This window comes from Cololabis saira, chromosome 20 (genome assembly GCF_033807715.1).
Source record: "Cololabis saira isolate AMF1-May2022 chromosome 20, fColSai1.1, whole genome shotgun sequence".
Lineage (NCBI taxonomy): Eukaryota > Metazoa > Chordata > Actinopteri > Beloniformes > Belonidae > Cololabis > Cololabis saira.
The window spans coordinates 18,297,667-18,313,574 of NC_084606.1; the positions used below are offsets into that span (position 1 = coordinate 18,297,667).

The window sequence follows — 15,908 nt, forward strand, 5'->3', positions numbered from 1 at the left end:
CTTCAAATAGATATCAGTGGATCCATCTGTCCCTCTTGCTCCCAAACTCTTACACAGACAAAGAGTCTCTTTCTCCAGTATTTAATTTTCGGACCTCATCACGGTCAAATGTAAGGAATCACTGTGAGCGCCCGTGTGTGTGTGTGCGTGTGTGTTCTGACCGAGATGAAGGTAGCTCTTGTTTCTCCCCGTCGGGGTTCAATGACCCTAAATAGCCTTTGACCTCATTAAGGAGCACTCACTGAAAACAAAGCGGCTATCAGCGGCGACAGCTGCCACAGATGATGAAGATGGGGAGGCGCACACACGGACGCTAATGTTTTCCTTTTGAAATGTGCAAATCTAGGAAAACCTTAACAGCTTCTTTTTTAATTGGAAGGTTTTTTTCTTCTCTCATCCAAGTGAAAGGGTGTATATTTAAGGTGATATTCTGCTGAAGTCACAGAACAGATATGCGTGTGTTTTGGTGGCTCAGTCTGTGCCCGATAAGAGGGGCATTTATCCACGATGACCAAGCAAAGCTGAAGTCCCAGCGACATGAGGAACAAAACCTACCTTTGTACCCTTCTGCTTGTGTGTGTGTGTGTGTCTGTGTGTGTGTGTGAGAGAGAGTCTCAGCCATCCTGCTCTACTGTAGACCACATGAATACACACATTCAGCCCCATAACCCCACACTGGCCTGTTTTACTGCGTTTTCATGTGTTTCATTGTGCGATTAATTTCCGCCAATGTGATGGACATACTTGTTGGTAAAACTAATAAAAGTGCATTCTTTCCCAAGAAAAACCCCTCAAGTTTAAATAGTATAAAAGCATATTTATTTTTATTGTGTAGCTGTATTAAATGTGACAAAACAGCCGCTACAAGCATCTTGTTGTGATGTTTTACTGTTAAAACTAACTGAAATGTGTCCATGCTAATGTATCTAGATTTGATTTGGATGCAGGCTTGGAGCTGGAATGGGTTTATTCTTAGTTGATTTTGTTTTTTTTTCCTCTTGTAGCCAACAGCGAGTTTTCAGTTTTTTGGAGTGTACATGACAAAAATAAAAATAGAAGTCCAAAGAACACAAACATCAGTCAAACTTGGCCGGTCACACCAACAATGGAGCTGTAATATTCCCTGATTACCAGACAAAATATTACACTCGCAGATAACCCACACAATGGCGTCGCTCGGTTTGCAGTTATTATATTTCAATATCTCATAAAAACACACATAAAAGTGTCTGCTGCAGGCTGAACCAGGAGTCGAGCCGCTGCGTTGAGAGTCATTAACCCTCGCCGTTCGCTCGTATTGTCTGTCGGTGGTTCGCTGATCTCGACTGACCCTCCATTGTGCGATGGCGGCAGAGCACATCCTCGTGTGAGTCGAAGTGCAACAATATGGGCCGCGCTAAGAATAGCCGCGAAGTTCAAAGGTGAGTCGGTGTTTCTGATTGGACAGGCTCTATTTTTCTATTAGAAATAAACAGCTGCAGGCTCAGAGAATGTTACCTATTAGTGAATGTCATCGGTAAGTAATTTCTGTAAAAATATATTAAAACATTTCTTGTGTATGGACTAAATGTATTTTATTGTCACAGATTGGTAGCTCAGGTAAGGTAAGGAGACACTAGACTAGATCCATCCTCCCTGGGCCATATGATCACTAAATAACCTATAGCTGGTAGGGGTGGGCAAAAATATCGATATGGCAATATATCGCGATACTTTTCCAGCCGATTTTGAATATCGATTTTTTTTTTTTTTTTTTTTTTTTTTTTTATCCCAGATTTTTTCCCCATTCTATCACCCAGTGCTCCTACCTAAGTGACAGTCCTGGGCATTGCCACTCTCTACCAACCCTGGGAGGGCCCTGCACTGAGCTCAGGTTTTATTTCACGTTTTATTTCATTTTATAATTTATTTTTTGTATAACACAATTGCCTGTCCTTAAAAAATGAAAAATAATGGACAGAGGTTTATTTATTTATGGATTTATATCTATACTGACTGATCACTGTGCCTGTCCTTGGTTTGAGTACCCATCTTTCTTGTGTTTATTATCATTTGCCACATAATTAAAGCAACCTCATACTAAATTTAATGTTAATTTCATATGATGTAAATAATATGAAAAACATATACAAATATGTTGTAACTTTAGCTTGTATAGTTATAATAAAACATTGTTTTGACTCAGGTTGTCCCATGAATTGTCACTATAATCTGATGAACGTGCAACTCGGATTTTAAGATCCATCACTATCATCTGATGTACATATATACAACTTGGATTTTAAGATGTGTAATGCATTTTTAAATTTTTCGGTGAACTATGTAGAATATAATAATCGGGATATCGCATAATCGGGATATCGCAATGTGTATCGTATCGTGGCTCAAGTATCGTGATGCGTATCGTATCGTAAGGTCCTTCCCAATACCCACCCCTAGCTGGTGAATACCTCCCCTCATGAACACTACCTCGGACTGTTGCACCTATCACTTTATATATTGCTGCTGCTTTTACTGCTATATTACACGTTGTGCACTGTGAGCGTGGAGATACTGTGTGTATGGTTGTGTGGGTGTGGGTGATGAGTGAGGTTGAAGGGAGTGAGAAGTGTATGCATGTCTGAGGGGGATGTCTTGTCTGTCATACATTGTATTTATTAGTAGTTTTCTTTATTTTATTTTAAAGCACCGATTGGAGTAGCACCTTAAATTTAGTTGTGTTGATACACTGTATCTAATACAATGATAAATAAAGCTTATATTCTATTCTAACATGACCAGGCTTAGTATGTATGAAATGTACAGAGCTGCTGCATTGTTAGCGTCCATTTTTTAGCATGTAGTTGTCCTCCTTCGCGCTTGTTTACTAATTGTACCGGAAGAATGCCAACGCGAAATTGTGTGGCGCCACCTAGCGTCGCAGAGTCGAATGCACCTCACTCAATAATCGATTGTCTTCTCGTGCATGAATACTTGGATTTCTCCAAGTTTAATCCTTAGCTAGATTGTTGCCAATGTCTTTATTTAGATGTGCATGTAACCACACTGAGTAATTCTGGTGACGTTTCCAACGTTCCCCAAACAACCACACTACAGTCATCTTACAATGATTAGCCCTAATATGCATGTCTTTACCGTGTGGGAGGAAGGTGGAATACCCCGAGGAATCCAACGCGAGCCTGGTTTATATAATGGAAGGACTCCTGCTGGGAACCACCAGGAACCTTCTCTCATTCAGGAGACCATACCAACCACCACCCAGCTTAGCATTCTTCAGTATAATTACCATGTTGCTGTTTTGCAAGTCAGCTGACTTTCCAGGCGTGATCCCAAAATAGGTCTTTATGTGCTAAATTCAAACAATATATCCCATTCATGGCTAGTGTTTAATTTTACTCAATTTTTTGCATTTTTTTCATGCTTCCTTTCACCACAATGACTTAATTTGCGTTTGTGTATTTTTTTTTTTAAACTAAAGCTAGTGTGGGGCCTCTTCTTTTGTTGCATTGCAACTGGTTATTTAAATGGATATGTTTGGGGATTTTTTGTAATTGACACACATGGAATACTACTGAATTTTTAAGAGGGGGAAGAAGAGTTAAGGTGTAAAGTTAAGTACCACATTAATGTATTCAGCCCCTTTGCTTTCATTAAATTCAGATCTGAAACTGCACTTTACCTTTTAGAAGGTGTCTCATAAGCGTAAATTACAGATTAATGTGTTTTTTAAATCTGGGATCTACAGAAGAGTGTCTGAAAAAGCAACATTAAGAATTAAGATAACAAAACAAAAAACACACATTTGGAGGTCAACAAAAGAATCTGGGAGAGTCCCCAGAAGTGTAGAAGGTGGCTCTTTGGTTCTGCAAGGAATATGTTGGAACTTTGTGGCCATCAATCAAATTTTGCACGGACCTCAAACCAAATGCCTCTCATCGGCATTAGTACACCATCACCACAGTGATGCATGCTTTTGCGCAACCCAAACCTCTTCTCTAATTCTGTTTTTGGTTTTCCCAGCAGCTGAGGCCCTCTCAGGCTTGCTGCTGTAATTGGAAAACAAACCGCAGATCCAAACTGCCTGCGGCTTCCCTTTTGTTGCCTCGGTGGGCAAACTCACAGCCGTGTTGCTTGTGGGATTCCACCTGATCTCATTTGTCACATTCTCCCTTTTTACGTGTCTATTCTTCTCTCTCCCGTACGTTTTACATCCATATAGTTCTTTTATTTTGAAATACATTCACGTCTTGGTTGTGCAAAATTTGATCTGTCTGCTCTTTCAGTTCCAAACTCAGACTTGTATCTTTTATAACTCAAGCATTTTACAAAGCTGCACTATTGGATTCAAAACTACATTTATGTTTGATAAAACTGTTGCTCAAATATCAGCGAATGCAGGACAAAGGGGTTTTTCCTCTGTCGGTGTGCGTGGCATTTCTGAATGAAGCTGTAAGGCGCATCAACATGAATTCCTGTCTGACTTACTTGTAGACTGCTACATTTTTTTGGATAGACAGATAGGAAATGGGCAGAGAGACAGAGAGAGAGGGGGGAAGACATGTAGCAAATAACGACTGGCCGGGTTTCAAACCTGCGCCGCCTGCACATGGTGCACCAACTCAACCCACTGAGCTATCAGGGACTGCACACCGATATATCATGTACTGTTGAAATATAGGAACCATCTTCTCTCCATCTGTCCTTTACCTGGACAGGCTAAACCTCTGACTATAGTGCAGGTGAAGTTAAGTGAATGGACCACTTTTATCTTTATCATCTTTATCAGAATGCACAGCTGAAATGTCAGTGTGTGTAACTATTCACATGATAAACACACAGATGCAAAGGAGACATATGATAAAAATTACCTTGTCACTTTTATTTGGCGGGGGGGGCTTAAGATCTGAAAATTTCTCAGGAATTTGTGTCAAATTTAAGAAAAAAGAGTATTATGTCTCTATTGAGTATGAAAACAGTATCAAAAACATATATGTTGTGTATGTATTAGACGTGTATAAAATAAAATTTGGGGGCGTGGCTTTAAGCACCTGTAGCTCTAGAAAAATGCACTTGATACTGATACGTAAACTAATTTAAGGAAAAAAGAAAACTATACCTCGGATTATCTCTGGTCATATGAGCAGAAGTAAATACAAATGTATGTCTCAGCCACACAGGAAGGGAGGGCGTCTCTGCTCCCAGATTGGCAGTGGGAACGGGTCCCGCCTCTTTACTTCCTATTTCCCCTTTTCCTGTCTACAGCCACTTCCTGTCCTGCCCCTCATTGCCGTCAGGCTCTCGGAATCACAAGTTCAATCACCGGAAACCTCACCAGGCAAACACTGTGTGTATGTGTGTGTGTGTGTGTGTGTGAGAGAAGCTGTGAGGGAAACTTGTTTCCCACAAATCGGCAAATAATACAGTTGATTGCTTGATTCAGTATTCTGTGCAGTGCTGATTAATGAAGATGGGGATGAATCAGAAATGATGTTCAGGGCTCAGTTTCCTGCAGACTTTCCCTTCAGGGAGCTCGGGTTTCGTCACAGTTGTCTTTTTATGCCTGTTTGCTTTTTCAAGTTCATGGACAGCCTCGATCCAAGAGGACGGGATCATGATTCACTCTTTGTTTTCCTTTCAGTCGAGATGCCTTTCTAAGTTCACAGGCCTCAAAGTCATAACACCTCAACTTTAGAAGTTTTTCTTTTTCATGATTAGTTCTTTATTCTTTTGTTTGGTTGCGACTCAGAAAGCGAATGAATTGCTGATTTTGAATTGCTATATTTCATTCGGTTTAATTTGATTTCAAAAAGTAATGTATGCACTAGTATACAACACACAAAGTGGATCCATACAGTAATACTTAGTAATTCCACAGTTGCTTTTAAGTTTCCAAGCACACAAATGGTATTTATGGAGTTCAGTACCTTAAAAGGGAAAGTGTCAGTTGAATCTAAAGAGGATGGAATGATGAAAAACGAGGAGAGTACGAGACCAGATGTGGAGCGGGCGAGAGGTGTATGTGCGCTACGTGACTGTGTTTTGAACACTGAGCCGTTTCCCTCTTGAAAACATTTATTAGATAGAAGCATGATAGCAGACACACTCCATTTGTTTTCTGAGACATTTTATTCTCTGTTGTGCAGCTCGGCATCCTTTATAGCTGGAGATCCTGCTGATGGCTGTAAAAACAAACATGCTCTCACACGTACTCGGGCACAACACCGCTGTCCACAGATGGGCTCGTGCACACGAACACATACTCAGACTTCCCACGGGCATGTTCCTGCTCCTCATATTCAAACTTGTGCATGTGTATATGCATATACATGTACCTGCAGAGGAGTGGATGCACAAGTTTTTAAAATGTATAATAAGGCTGTTGTAGGACTTCCTTTCAAAACTAAATTTCAGGATTTATTGTTGAAGGTACCAAACAAACACGAAAGTGTTGTTAATTGTGGGATGCATAAAGTTAAAAGTATGTTTACATGAAAGCGTTTTGACAAACCACGAGACATTTGTCACTTCTATCTATGGCGAATGCTCATCGCCATGACGGAGACCATTAGAGGAAGTGCAATATTCGTCATTTAAGGGAGAGGAGACGGCACATCAGCTGTTAGTGTTGTCAAAAGTCATTATACAAATTAGGGCTGGGCGATATGGACCAAAAGTCATATCTCAATATTTTCTAGCTAAATGGCGATACTCGATATATATCGATATTTTTTCTGTGACATAATTGGGGTTTCCCCCAAAGCATTATAGCATAGCATCTCTGTTAGCTTCATTTTTTCTGAGGCAAACCCTTAAAAAAACAGTCAGTTTTAATACAATGCCTCGTGCCAAATGTCACACAGGTTCCTTTATTAACAAAGGTCTGCACAATATCAAAATGTATAAAACAAATGAAATAAAAATAAACTGCCTGCATATATAGAATAAAAATGCTTCTTGAATAAAATAAAACAAATATCCCTTTCCTGCATAACAATTACATTAAAATACACTGTGCAATTAATACAATGTAGACAGTAACAGGCAGACTTTTCCACTGAGGTTGACAGTTGTGCAAATAACAAAACATTTGTGCAAATCTCAAATAAAACATTCAAGTCAATTTGTCACAAAATAAGCTATATCAAAATCATATGTTTTTTTTTTTTTTTTTTTTAAATCGATATACCGTAAACGATATTGTCTGGTACCATATCGCGTTTGAAAATATATCGATATATATTAAAATCTCGATATATCGCCCAGCCCTAATACAAATGCTGAGTTTCCTTAAAATGTTTTACAGCCATTATGATAATGAAATTAGTCTTAAACACTCTGTGATTGTCAAGCTGTGAAATGTACCAGTTATGGACAGAAACTGTTTTAATTTCTTAAATGTTCCCCTAAACGCAACTATTAACTAAATAAAAAACTGAGCTTGAACTCAGTTGTCCATCTCCACCTCTTTGCTGACCACTGTGTGGTTTAGGTCCAGCTTCTTTTTATTTATTTCAATAAAAATAACTTGGACCAGTTCTTCTCCCTGAGCTCTATGGCAGCTCATTTTCCCTCTTCCTGGTTTCGATGAGAGCTAGTTGTAAATTCCTGTCTGAGTCATCCTCACAACGTTTCACACCACAGGTCCATTCAGCCAAGACCCAATACGACCGCAATCACCTGTTTCTGTTGCATGAACAGTTTAGCCCGGAGACGTTTGGAATCACACCTCCATACTGAACACGAAGTCCTTCCCATGTGAACCAAACACGCTGACCAGCAAATGTTTGTGAATCCAAAAACAGAGGAGGAAAAAGAGTTTGAGGTCAACAGTGATTTATAGTTTGGGATTGAATTAACAAACATTTTTTTTGTGGTTTTTATATTTTACGACGTTGAAAGTTTAAATTGTCATTATTTTCGTCCTGAAATGTATTTTTCCTCTCCGAGCTCAGATTTGAAGCTCTTGCTTTTAAATTCTGCAAAGTGTTAGTAATTACAACCAATGCACGTGCAAAAAAGAAAAGTATTTAACAAAATTTAACACTCCTGGCACATAACACTTTAGAAAACAGTTTTTCCTTTTTTTTATCCATCTTCAGTGCAAAATAAGATGAAAGACATTGTTAAAAACACCCTCCCAATCCTCCCAATTATTTCAGATAATTATAGTTGCATAGTCAATCTGATTACCTTAATTCATTAAATGAATAGTATATCTCCATGTTGTTTCCTACTATACAGTTTATTTGATTTGATAATATAGGCCTTCTCAACAAGACTCTGGCCTACACAGTTATTTCTATATTCATTAACATTTAACAGCTGTTCCTCTTTTTAGGCGCAAATTATTTAGAGGATATATTACAATAGTGTCATAAACAAATGGAAACGATTGATTTGTTAATCACAATTATAAAACAGTAGAGAAATCCAATCTCATTTTGACTGTGAAGTGAAAAGCTGGTAGATTTTATTTTTATTGTTTATTTTTCTCCGTGACATGTACTAGATGACTGGTTGTGTTCGCATTGGAGAGCCAAAGTAGAAAATTCTTTCATGGACTGGAAGTCAAGTTTAATAAACTGTGATAATTGCCCATAGTTATTGTAGTGTCTTTTTTTGTAATGCATGCTGCAAAAATGAAATTGATCATAAATACACACTGAGACGTCTCTGTGTTGGGGTTTCTTACACAAATTTGTACAAGAAGCGGGTATTTTAAGGACCAAGGTAAATAACCAGGGACCTTTTTCCTATCCATCTGTCTGAGCGTCTCTACCCGAGACACCGGAGCCAGTCTGTGGGTATTTTCTGTCTCTCGACCTTGCCCAGGTGACGCAGATGTGCTGCGTCACTGGATCACACATCGCCGTCTCTTTTGGCCCTCATCATTTTCTCTGTCGCGTCCCGCCCTCGAACCGTCGCTGCTTGACTTTTGCTGCACCTAAACAACTATTAGAATATAAAATATGTAGATAGACGTGTAGCTGGAGGGCTTATTCACTTCCTCTTCTACTGCCTCCCCTCTGTCTCCTCGCTATGGTCATCCAAGCCAAACAAGCAGCCAGCAGGAGACTGTGTGTGTGTTTTGTGTGATACTGCACAGCAAGAGCTAGATCACCGAGTTCATGGGAATACTGTGTGTGTGTGTCTGTGTGTGTGTGTGTGTGTGTTGTAAGTAAGACTCTCATGTTGAGACCGGAGGTAAGACACAGAAATTCATTGGAATCTAATTGGAAACAGGCTCACACACATCGAATCAGGGACTTATCTGTGTTCACAGGCATGTATCCACGGATCATCAGAATAAACACACGGGGTAAATGGGGTGGTGGGGTGGAGAAGGGGGGCATACCTTCACCTGCACTGGCTGCTGGACCTGCACAAGCACGCATTCTCTCTGTCTGACTCACACAACTGGCCTTTTAAACAAAGTCGTTTTGTCTCCAAATAAGCAGAAGTCTTCTCCTTCGCGTCGGATGAGTTCTGCCGCGTGCGGATCTGCGTTTGGTGCCGGCAGATCTATTGATTATTACATCCATGAAAATTGCTAAGCAGATAAGGGCCAGATATCCCTGCCTTTAAAATGTCAGAGGCATCAGTGTAGAAATGATTGCTTGACGTTGGTTTAGGATAACCATCCCCAGGCTCTTAACTCATTTCTAAAGATCCTCAGCTTTTATTATCTTATCTTGAATTGAATATTTGGGCATTGAGATTTTTTTCCTACATTCATATATTTCTTTTATGCAGCTTGAGTTGTTTGGTCCCGTCCGTTCTCCGTGACTTTTGTGTTAGATGTCAGTCACCTTGGCTTGCTCGGCATGTTCCGCTGAGTCCAAGGCTTTCACAACACTTGCTGCAAACGGACTGACGCACTTGTGGTCAGACCTGGCCCGGTTTGTTTTGCTTTCATGGCACTGAGTCACGGCCCCACCAATTCCCTGGAAATAGTTTCTCCTTTTTCTTTTTCTTTTTTTTTTTCAACTGAGATACCCTAGGTTTAACTTTTGGTTGAACCTGCTGTCTGGATTTCCACCTGCTTCTTCTTTTCTATTTCTCTTAGTGGAGCTTTGATTTACTTTTATTCTTTATTAGCTTCCATTTGTACATGAACCTTACTCTATCGTTTCCCATTTTTGTTCGTCCTAAAACAACACTAAGTCAACACACTAAATTTAGAAAACATAAATAACACGTCATCACCTCATCGTTTTCTTTGCTGTGAGCATATTCACACACTTTCCTCTTCTGCCATCAGGACGTTTCCACACTTTTCTTCGACTATTAAATCATTTTTTGTGACTTTGATACGAGGATTTTAATGAAATCGATGATATGGGGTAATCAGTTTACTTTCCATATACTAATATCACAATTGATGTAAATGCATTCCTGTCTACCTTTTACTCGCTTTACTTTTCAGTCCTGTTCACTTTTGGTTTTACATCACTTTTCTGCTTCAGTCGAAACACAATGTCGAGAACAATATAATCATAAGTGCATATTTACAGTATTTAGCAGAAGTGAATATATCCTTATTAAATGTCATATGTCTTTTTCTCAGTTAAGGTATTAATCACAAGGTTTTCCACCTTGTTTTATATGTGAACAATCCTCAGGAGGAACCGAATTACTTAAATCCATCTCTCGTAGGTAGGGTTTTCCCCAGGTACTCATGTACTATGTACTCCTTGTACTTAATCAGGAAGAAAAAGTGTTTTATGATTTTAATGCTTTTGCATTGTATGAATTCTGAATCTGGACCCTATTGGACTGAGTCGACTGAACTGAATTCCAATAAATCAGATTAAGTTGGAATATAATTGGATTGAACTGAATTGTACCTACTGGATTTCGTGTTTTTTTTTTTTTTTTTTTTGTGTGAAGTGACTTGATGACTTGAATTAGTACAAATAAAACAAACTAAATTGAATTTAACTAAGGCTGGCATAGAAGAGAAAAGCCTTTACTTTGTCTTTGGCTTAAAAACTGCATTAACCTTGGCCAGAAGCATGAAAAGAAGCCTTATGTGTTTTTATATGCTGTGTTAGACAACAACAAAAAAAACTGGTCATAAAAAGTGCTTAGAAAAAACAAACAAAAAGACTAGTAAATTCACACTGTGCAATATTCAAAGAAATGTCTTAAAAAAAGAAAAAAGACCCACATCTTAGACACTGCAGGCCTCAGTCAATGTGGATGGCAGCAAAACCCAAAGAAGACTGCACAAGTTTGGCATGTTTGGAAGGGTTGCCAGGAGAAAGCATCTTCTCCCTCAATGGAACATGGGAGCATAGCTTCACTTTTGCAGAAATACATCAGAACAAACCACAAGACTTTTGGAAGAATGCCCTTCGCACAGATCCGACCCAAGTGGAGATGTTTGGCCATAATGCACGGCCCCATGTTTGTCGGAAACACTGCATACCAGCATAAACGCCTCATTCCATCTGTCAAGCATGGTGGTGGAAGAGTGATCATTTGTTGCTGCTTTATAGAAACATATGACCTGAGCATCTTGCAATCACTGAATCAGTTTTGAATTTTGTATACCAAGATTAAAAAAAGAGAAAAAGGGCAACAATTCTAAGAATTTCATCGAATATACAAGACTTGGCTTAAGATGTTGCAACAGCTCAATCAAAATCCACACCTAGTCCTGGTTGAACTGATGTGACATAATCTTATGAAAATTGTTCAAACAAATACCCCAAAACTGAGGTGATGATGTAAAGAATGGTGGACCTACATTCCCCCAAAGATTACTGCACTTTACTACTACTGAAGATTGTTCTATAAGCTTTTAATTCATGGGGCGTGATAAGTTTTTCCCATGCAACTTCTGAGTTTTGGCTTAATTTGGGTTAAAAAGATAATGATGTGGTCTAATAGGTAATGTGTTGCTGTTTATCGCTGATGAAACCTCAGAAGTGAATAAGGGCGTGCTTTGTTTTTCATACGACTTGCATGTGTGTATTAGTTTTTTACAGAATACGGGCCAGACTACTCGTTGGAGATCAGCCCGAGCTGTAGACCAGACCGCAACGATAGCAAGCACCTGGACCAGGTCATCAGCACCATCAAAGGTGTGTGCAGAGCTTCTGTTTCATGCACAGGTGCATGGCTGTGTGTGGGTGGAGAGGTTTAACAGGTGTGTGTGTGTGTTTGTGTTCTGCTGAACTGTCGCTCACCTTTAGCCCTTTCTTCTCTTTTTGGCTCCTTTTAATGTGTGGTTTCATACATCTGTTTCTGTCTCTATATGTCTCTGTATTAGACACGAAGTATAGCGGGGTTTTTTACTCTGTGTCCCTTCTGTGTGACTCAAAGCCTCTTTTTCCTCGCATCTCATTGAGAGTCTGGTTTCTTGATGATTATGGCTTTTGTCATTTTGCATATTTTGTCTCTTTGTGCCTTTTGTGTCTGTCCTGCATGTTGATTTTTTTTAAGTGAGTGTCTGTCCCCAGACTTGTGGTCGAGGCTTAAAGCTGGCTCAGTGTTTACAGCCTATGGCTCTCGGGAGAAAGCAGCGGGGTGAAGCTTCGGCAAAAAGTTGAATGGCAGGAAAATTACCGCTGAGACGAGATGTCAGGAATTCAGCTAAACAAAGCCAGCCAAGAAATTTGTATACAAGTTAAGTTCAACCGAGATCTGACTTGAAGAAAATCGACAGGAACTCCACTTTTGCTTCCTTCTGGGAGAGAAATGTTGAGTTTGGCATCGTAGCTATCCATTTGTCTCTCCGTGTATGTGTCTGTAATAAGTAGGAAGACGAAAATTGGGTCTGTCGAGTTGTGTAAAAGTATTTTCTGACTTAACTGCACTGTTATTATGATGACTTGTCAAGTTAGACTTTAGCGGAGGCTCGAAAAACAAGGTAATCATATGAGGTACTACTCTCATATGCGGTATGCTCATATTCTCCAGGCATTGCACATCAACAAGAGCAAGAACGTCATTGTTGACTTTAAAAACAGAAGGTCTAATATGTTTCCCATCCATGTGGATCTGCTTGTCCGGTTTATTAAGTACTTTTGATTTTGTTTTCAAGAAGTTTCCAAAGAAACTTGATTTTGGTTTGGAGGGAAAGTTCCTTGACAATGACTCAGTCCGTGCAATCTGTTTATACCAAGACCAGTGACAAAACCAGGGGTTGCAACCCTTCTGTGGACATGTTTGGTGCAGCAATCATGGGTACAGTCAGTGACTATAGTCCATCTCACACATAAAAAGACACACCGAGCCAGCCATAAGTTTTGGCAACTGACTCAAAAGCAGCATCAGTAGTGTCCCTCTTTCTATTTTCCAGTATTTTCCAACTCTCTTGGCATTTTACTGCACTTTCCACATCTTTACCCTACTGAAAAACATGTATATAGACAATAAGTGCTGAAGACAACATAATCTGTAAAATTACACAATACCAAAGTAATAAGCATAGTATTTACCAATCAGAGTCGTCCAGCGGTAGTCATTGTTTTTGTGGTTCCCTGTGCTGCCCGTTTTCATCTTCTGATTCTGGCTTAAACGTTCATGGAAAATTTAGTTGTTGAGGTCCTAAAGGACATTTTGAAAACAACATTTTAATGTGTTGATAAATTTGACAGTGTTTGTTTTGGAGGATTTGGAGGAGTCATGAGGCCTTAGCTCTGGCCGTCAGTAGGCCTCCAGGAAATCAACCAATCAGGAAACACTTGAGCCAAATCCACAGTTTTTCATTCACATTAGGGCTGGGCGATATGGACCAAAAGTCATATCTCGATATTTTCTAGCTAAATGGCGATACTCGATATATATCTCGATATTTTTTCTGTGCCTTAATTGGGGTTTCCCACAAGCATTATAGCATAGCATCTCTGTTAGCTTCATTTTTTTCTGAGGCAAACCCTTAAAAAAACAGTCAGTTTTAATACAAAGCCTCGTGCCAAATGTCACACAGGTTCATTTATTAACAGAGGTCTGCACAATATCAAAATGTATAAAACAAATGAAATAAAAATAAACTGCCTGCATATATAGAATAAAAATGCTTCTTGAATAAAATAAAACAAATATCCCTTTCCTGCATAACAATTAAATTAAAATACACTGTGCAATTAATACAATGTAGACAGTAACAGGCAGACTTTTCCACTGAGGTTGACAGTTGTGCAAATAACAAAACATTTGTGCAAATCTCAAATAAAACATTCAAGTCAATTTGTCACAAAATAAGCTATATCAAAATCATAAAAAAAAAAAAATGTAAAAAAAAAAAAATATATATTTTTTTTAAATCGATATAAACGATATTGTCTCGTACCATATCGTGTTTGAAAATATATCGATATATATTAAAATTTCGATATATCGCCCAGCCCTAATTCACATCTTGTGATTCTTGGTTTTAGTCGTTCTGGAATAACTACAGGCTTTTTGGAAATACTACGGCTGCAAAGCTACTCTCTTAAAAAGGTTATGAATGGACATGAGTTGTCCACTCTAAGTGCAAAACATTTATCTCACAGTTTAAATCTGAGCACCACTGAAAGATGGATATGAATTTTCTTTTTACAAAACTGACATGAGCCTGGAAAACATCATGGGATGCACCATGATTTGGACCTCAAGAGAGCATGTTTTTTTTTAGAGCAGCAAAAAACAAAAGGCCCGTTGTCTGTCTGTCCGGTCAGCATTAAATTCCTCAGGTATCAAATTGAAGGATCAGCTGTGCTGCTGGTTCACGTTAAGCCAATACATCCTGATGGGTAGCAAATATCTCTTCTTTAATGTGGTTTTTATTAGACGCAGCCGATTGAACTGCAGTCTCAAATAAGAAAGACTCATTTTAAAATTTTTAAATATTTAAAGAATTTAAAGAATTTCTTTAATGATTGACTGTTACATATTTGTAGTTTCACCTCCTCAAAATGTGTTAATTTTTTTTGGTTTGATTTCTCTAGATTGTTTCTCGTATACAAGTAGAACAGCTTGTTCTTTATTTCTCCCTTTTAAATGAATTCAAGGGATTTGCTTCATCTTTGCTCCTCGTCTTGCTGCTTTTAACTGTTCCCATCTGTTTTCTGTTTTTCTTTTCATTTTCTCTCTGTCGCCTCTCAGCTTCTGCTCTCTGTCATTTCACATTTAGTCAGAAGCACCTCAACGCAAAACCACACAACATGCAAGACTCCAAAGGCTCAATGTTAGTAATTTTTATATATATTTAAATATAGCAATGTGTCTTTTAATCTTCCTCCATCCCTGATTATAGAAAGACCAGCATGTGTGCTCACTTAATGTATATGCACAAAAAAAAAATATTTATAACGACCACATTCACCTCTCGGGAAACATGTCCACATGACATCATCGCTGTGTTTCTCTGGTTTGGAAACAAAGTGTGGTTTATAAACACTGGTTTTCCTGAGAAAGTGGTTGGTGTGAGATTATGTGCCTCTTGGTGTATATGTACCCGCTGCCTACAGGCACAAACAAACTAAAAAGATGGAAATCTTGAGCTTACAATCCCAAGAATCCCTTTTTATTTCCATTTTCAGTCAGTATATTTGATGATTGTAACCAGTATGTTTAAAATTAGAAACCTGCATCATGAGATAATACCTTTTTTAGATCAATTTAGTTTATTGGTTGAAAGATAAAATGATCATTTTGTATTATGCAGTTTTTTAATCAATCAAACTTTATTTGTATTGTACTTTTCATACAATTTGTGGAACACAAACAGTGCTTTTCTAACTTTAGTCACTCTACAGCAAAATACAGCCAGCAGAACTACTGTAGACTTCAAAAAAGAGGAAAGTTGACTCAGAATTTGTGAGTGTACTTACTGTGATTAAATTAGTATTTGTCATAAGTGCTGCTTCAATAGCAATATATTTGATAAGTCTGGTGTGCTGCGTTCAGGAAGT

The 15,908-nt window shown here is 38.6% G+C and overlaps 1 protein-coding gene across 2 annotated transcripts in view; it reads left to right on the forward strand.

The window, feature by feature from the left end:
- Nucleotides 1-15,908, forward strand: part of hdac8 (histone deacetylase 8) — a 43,960-nt gene that overhangs the window by 12,461 nt on the left and 15,591 nt on the right. The window contains exons 10-11 of one of the 2 annotated variants that reach the window (XM_061710386.1): nucleotides 11,984-12,089; nucleotides 15,100-15,252. In XM_061710386.1, the coding sequence (XP_061566370.1) occupies nucleotides 11,984-12,089; nucleotides 15,100-15,206 (213 nt within the window). In that variant the 3' untranslated portion in view covers nucleotides 15,207-15,252. Of the gene's footprint in view, nucleotides 1-11,983; nucleotides 12,090-15,099; nucleotides 15,253-15,908 lie in introns of those variants that run through there. The other variant, XM_061710387.1, reaches the window with a different exon arrangement.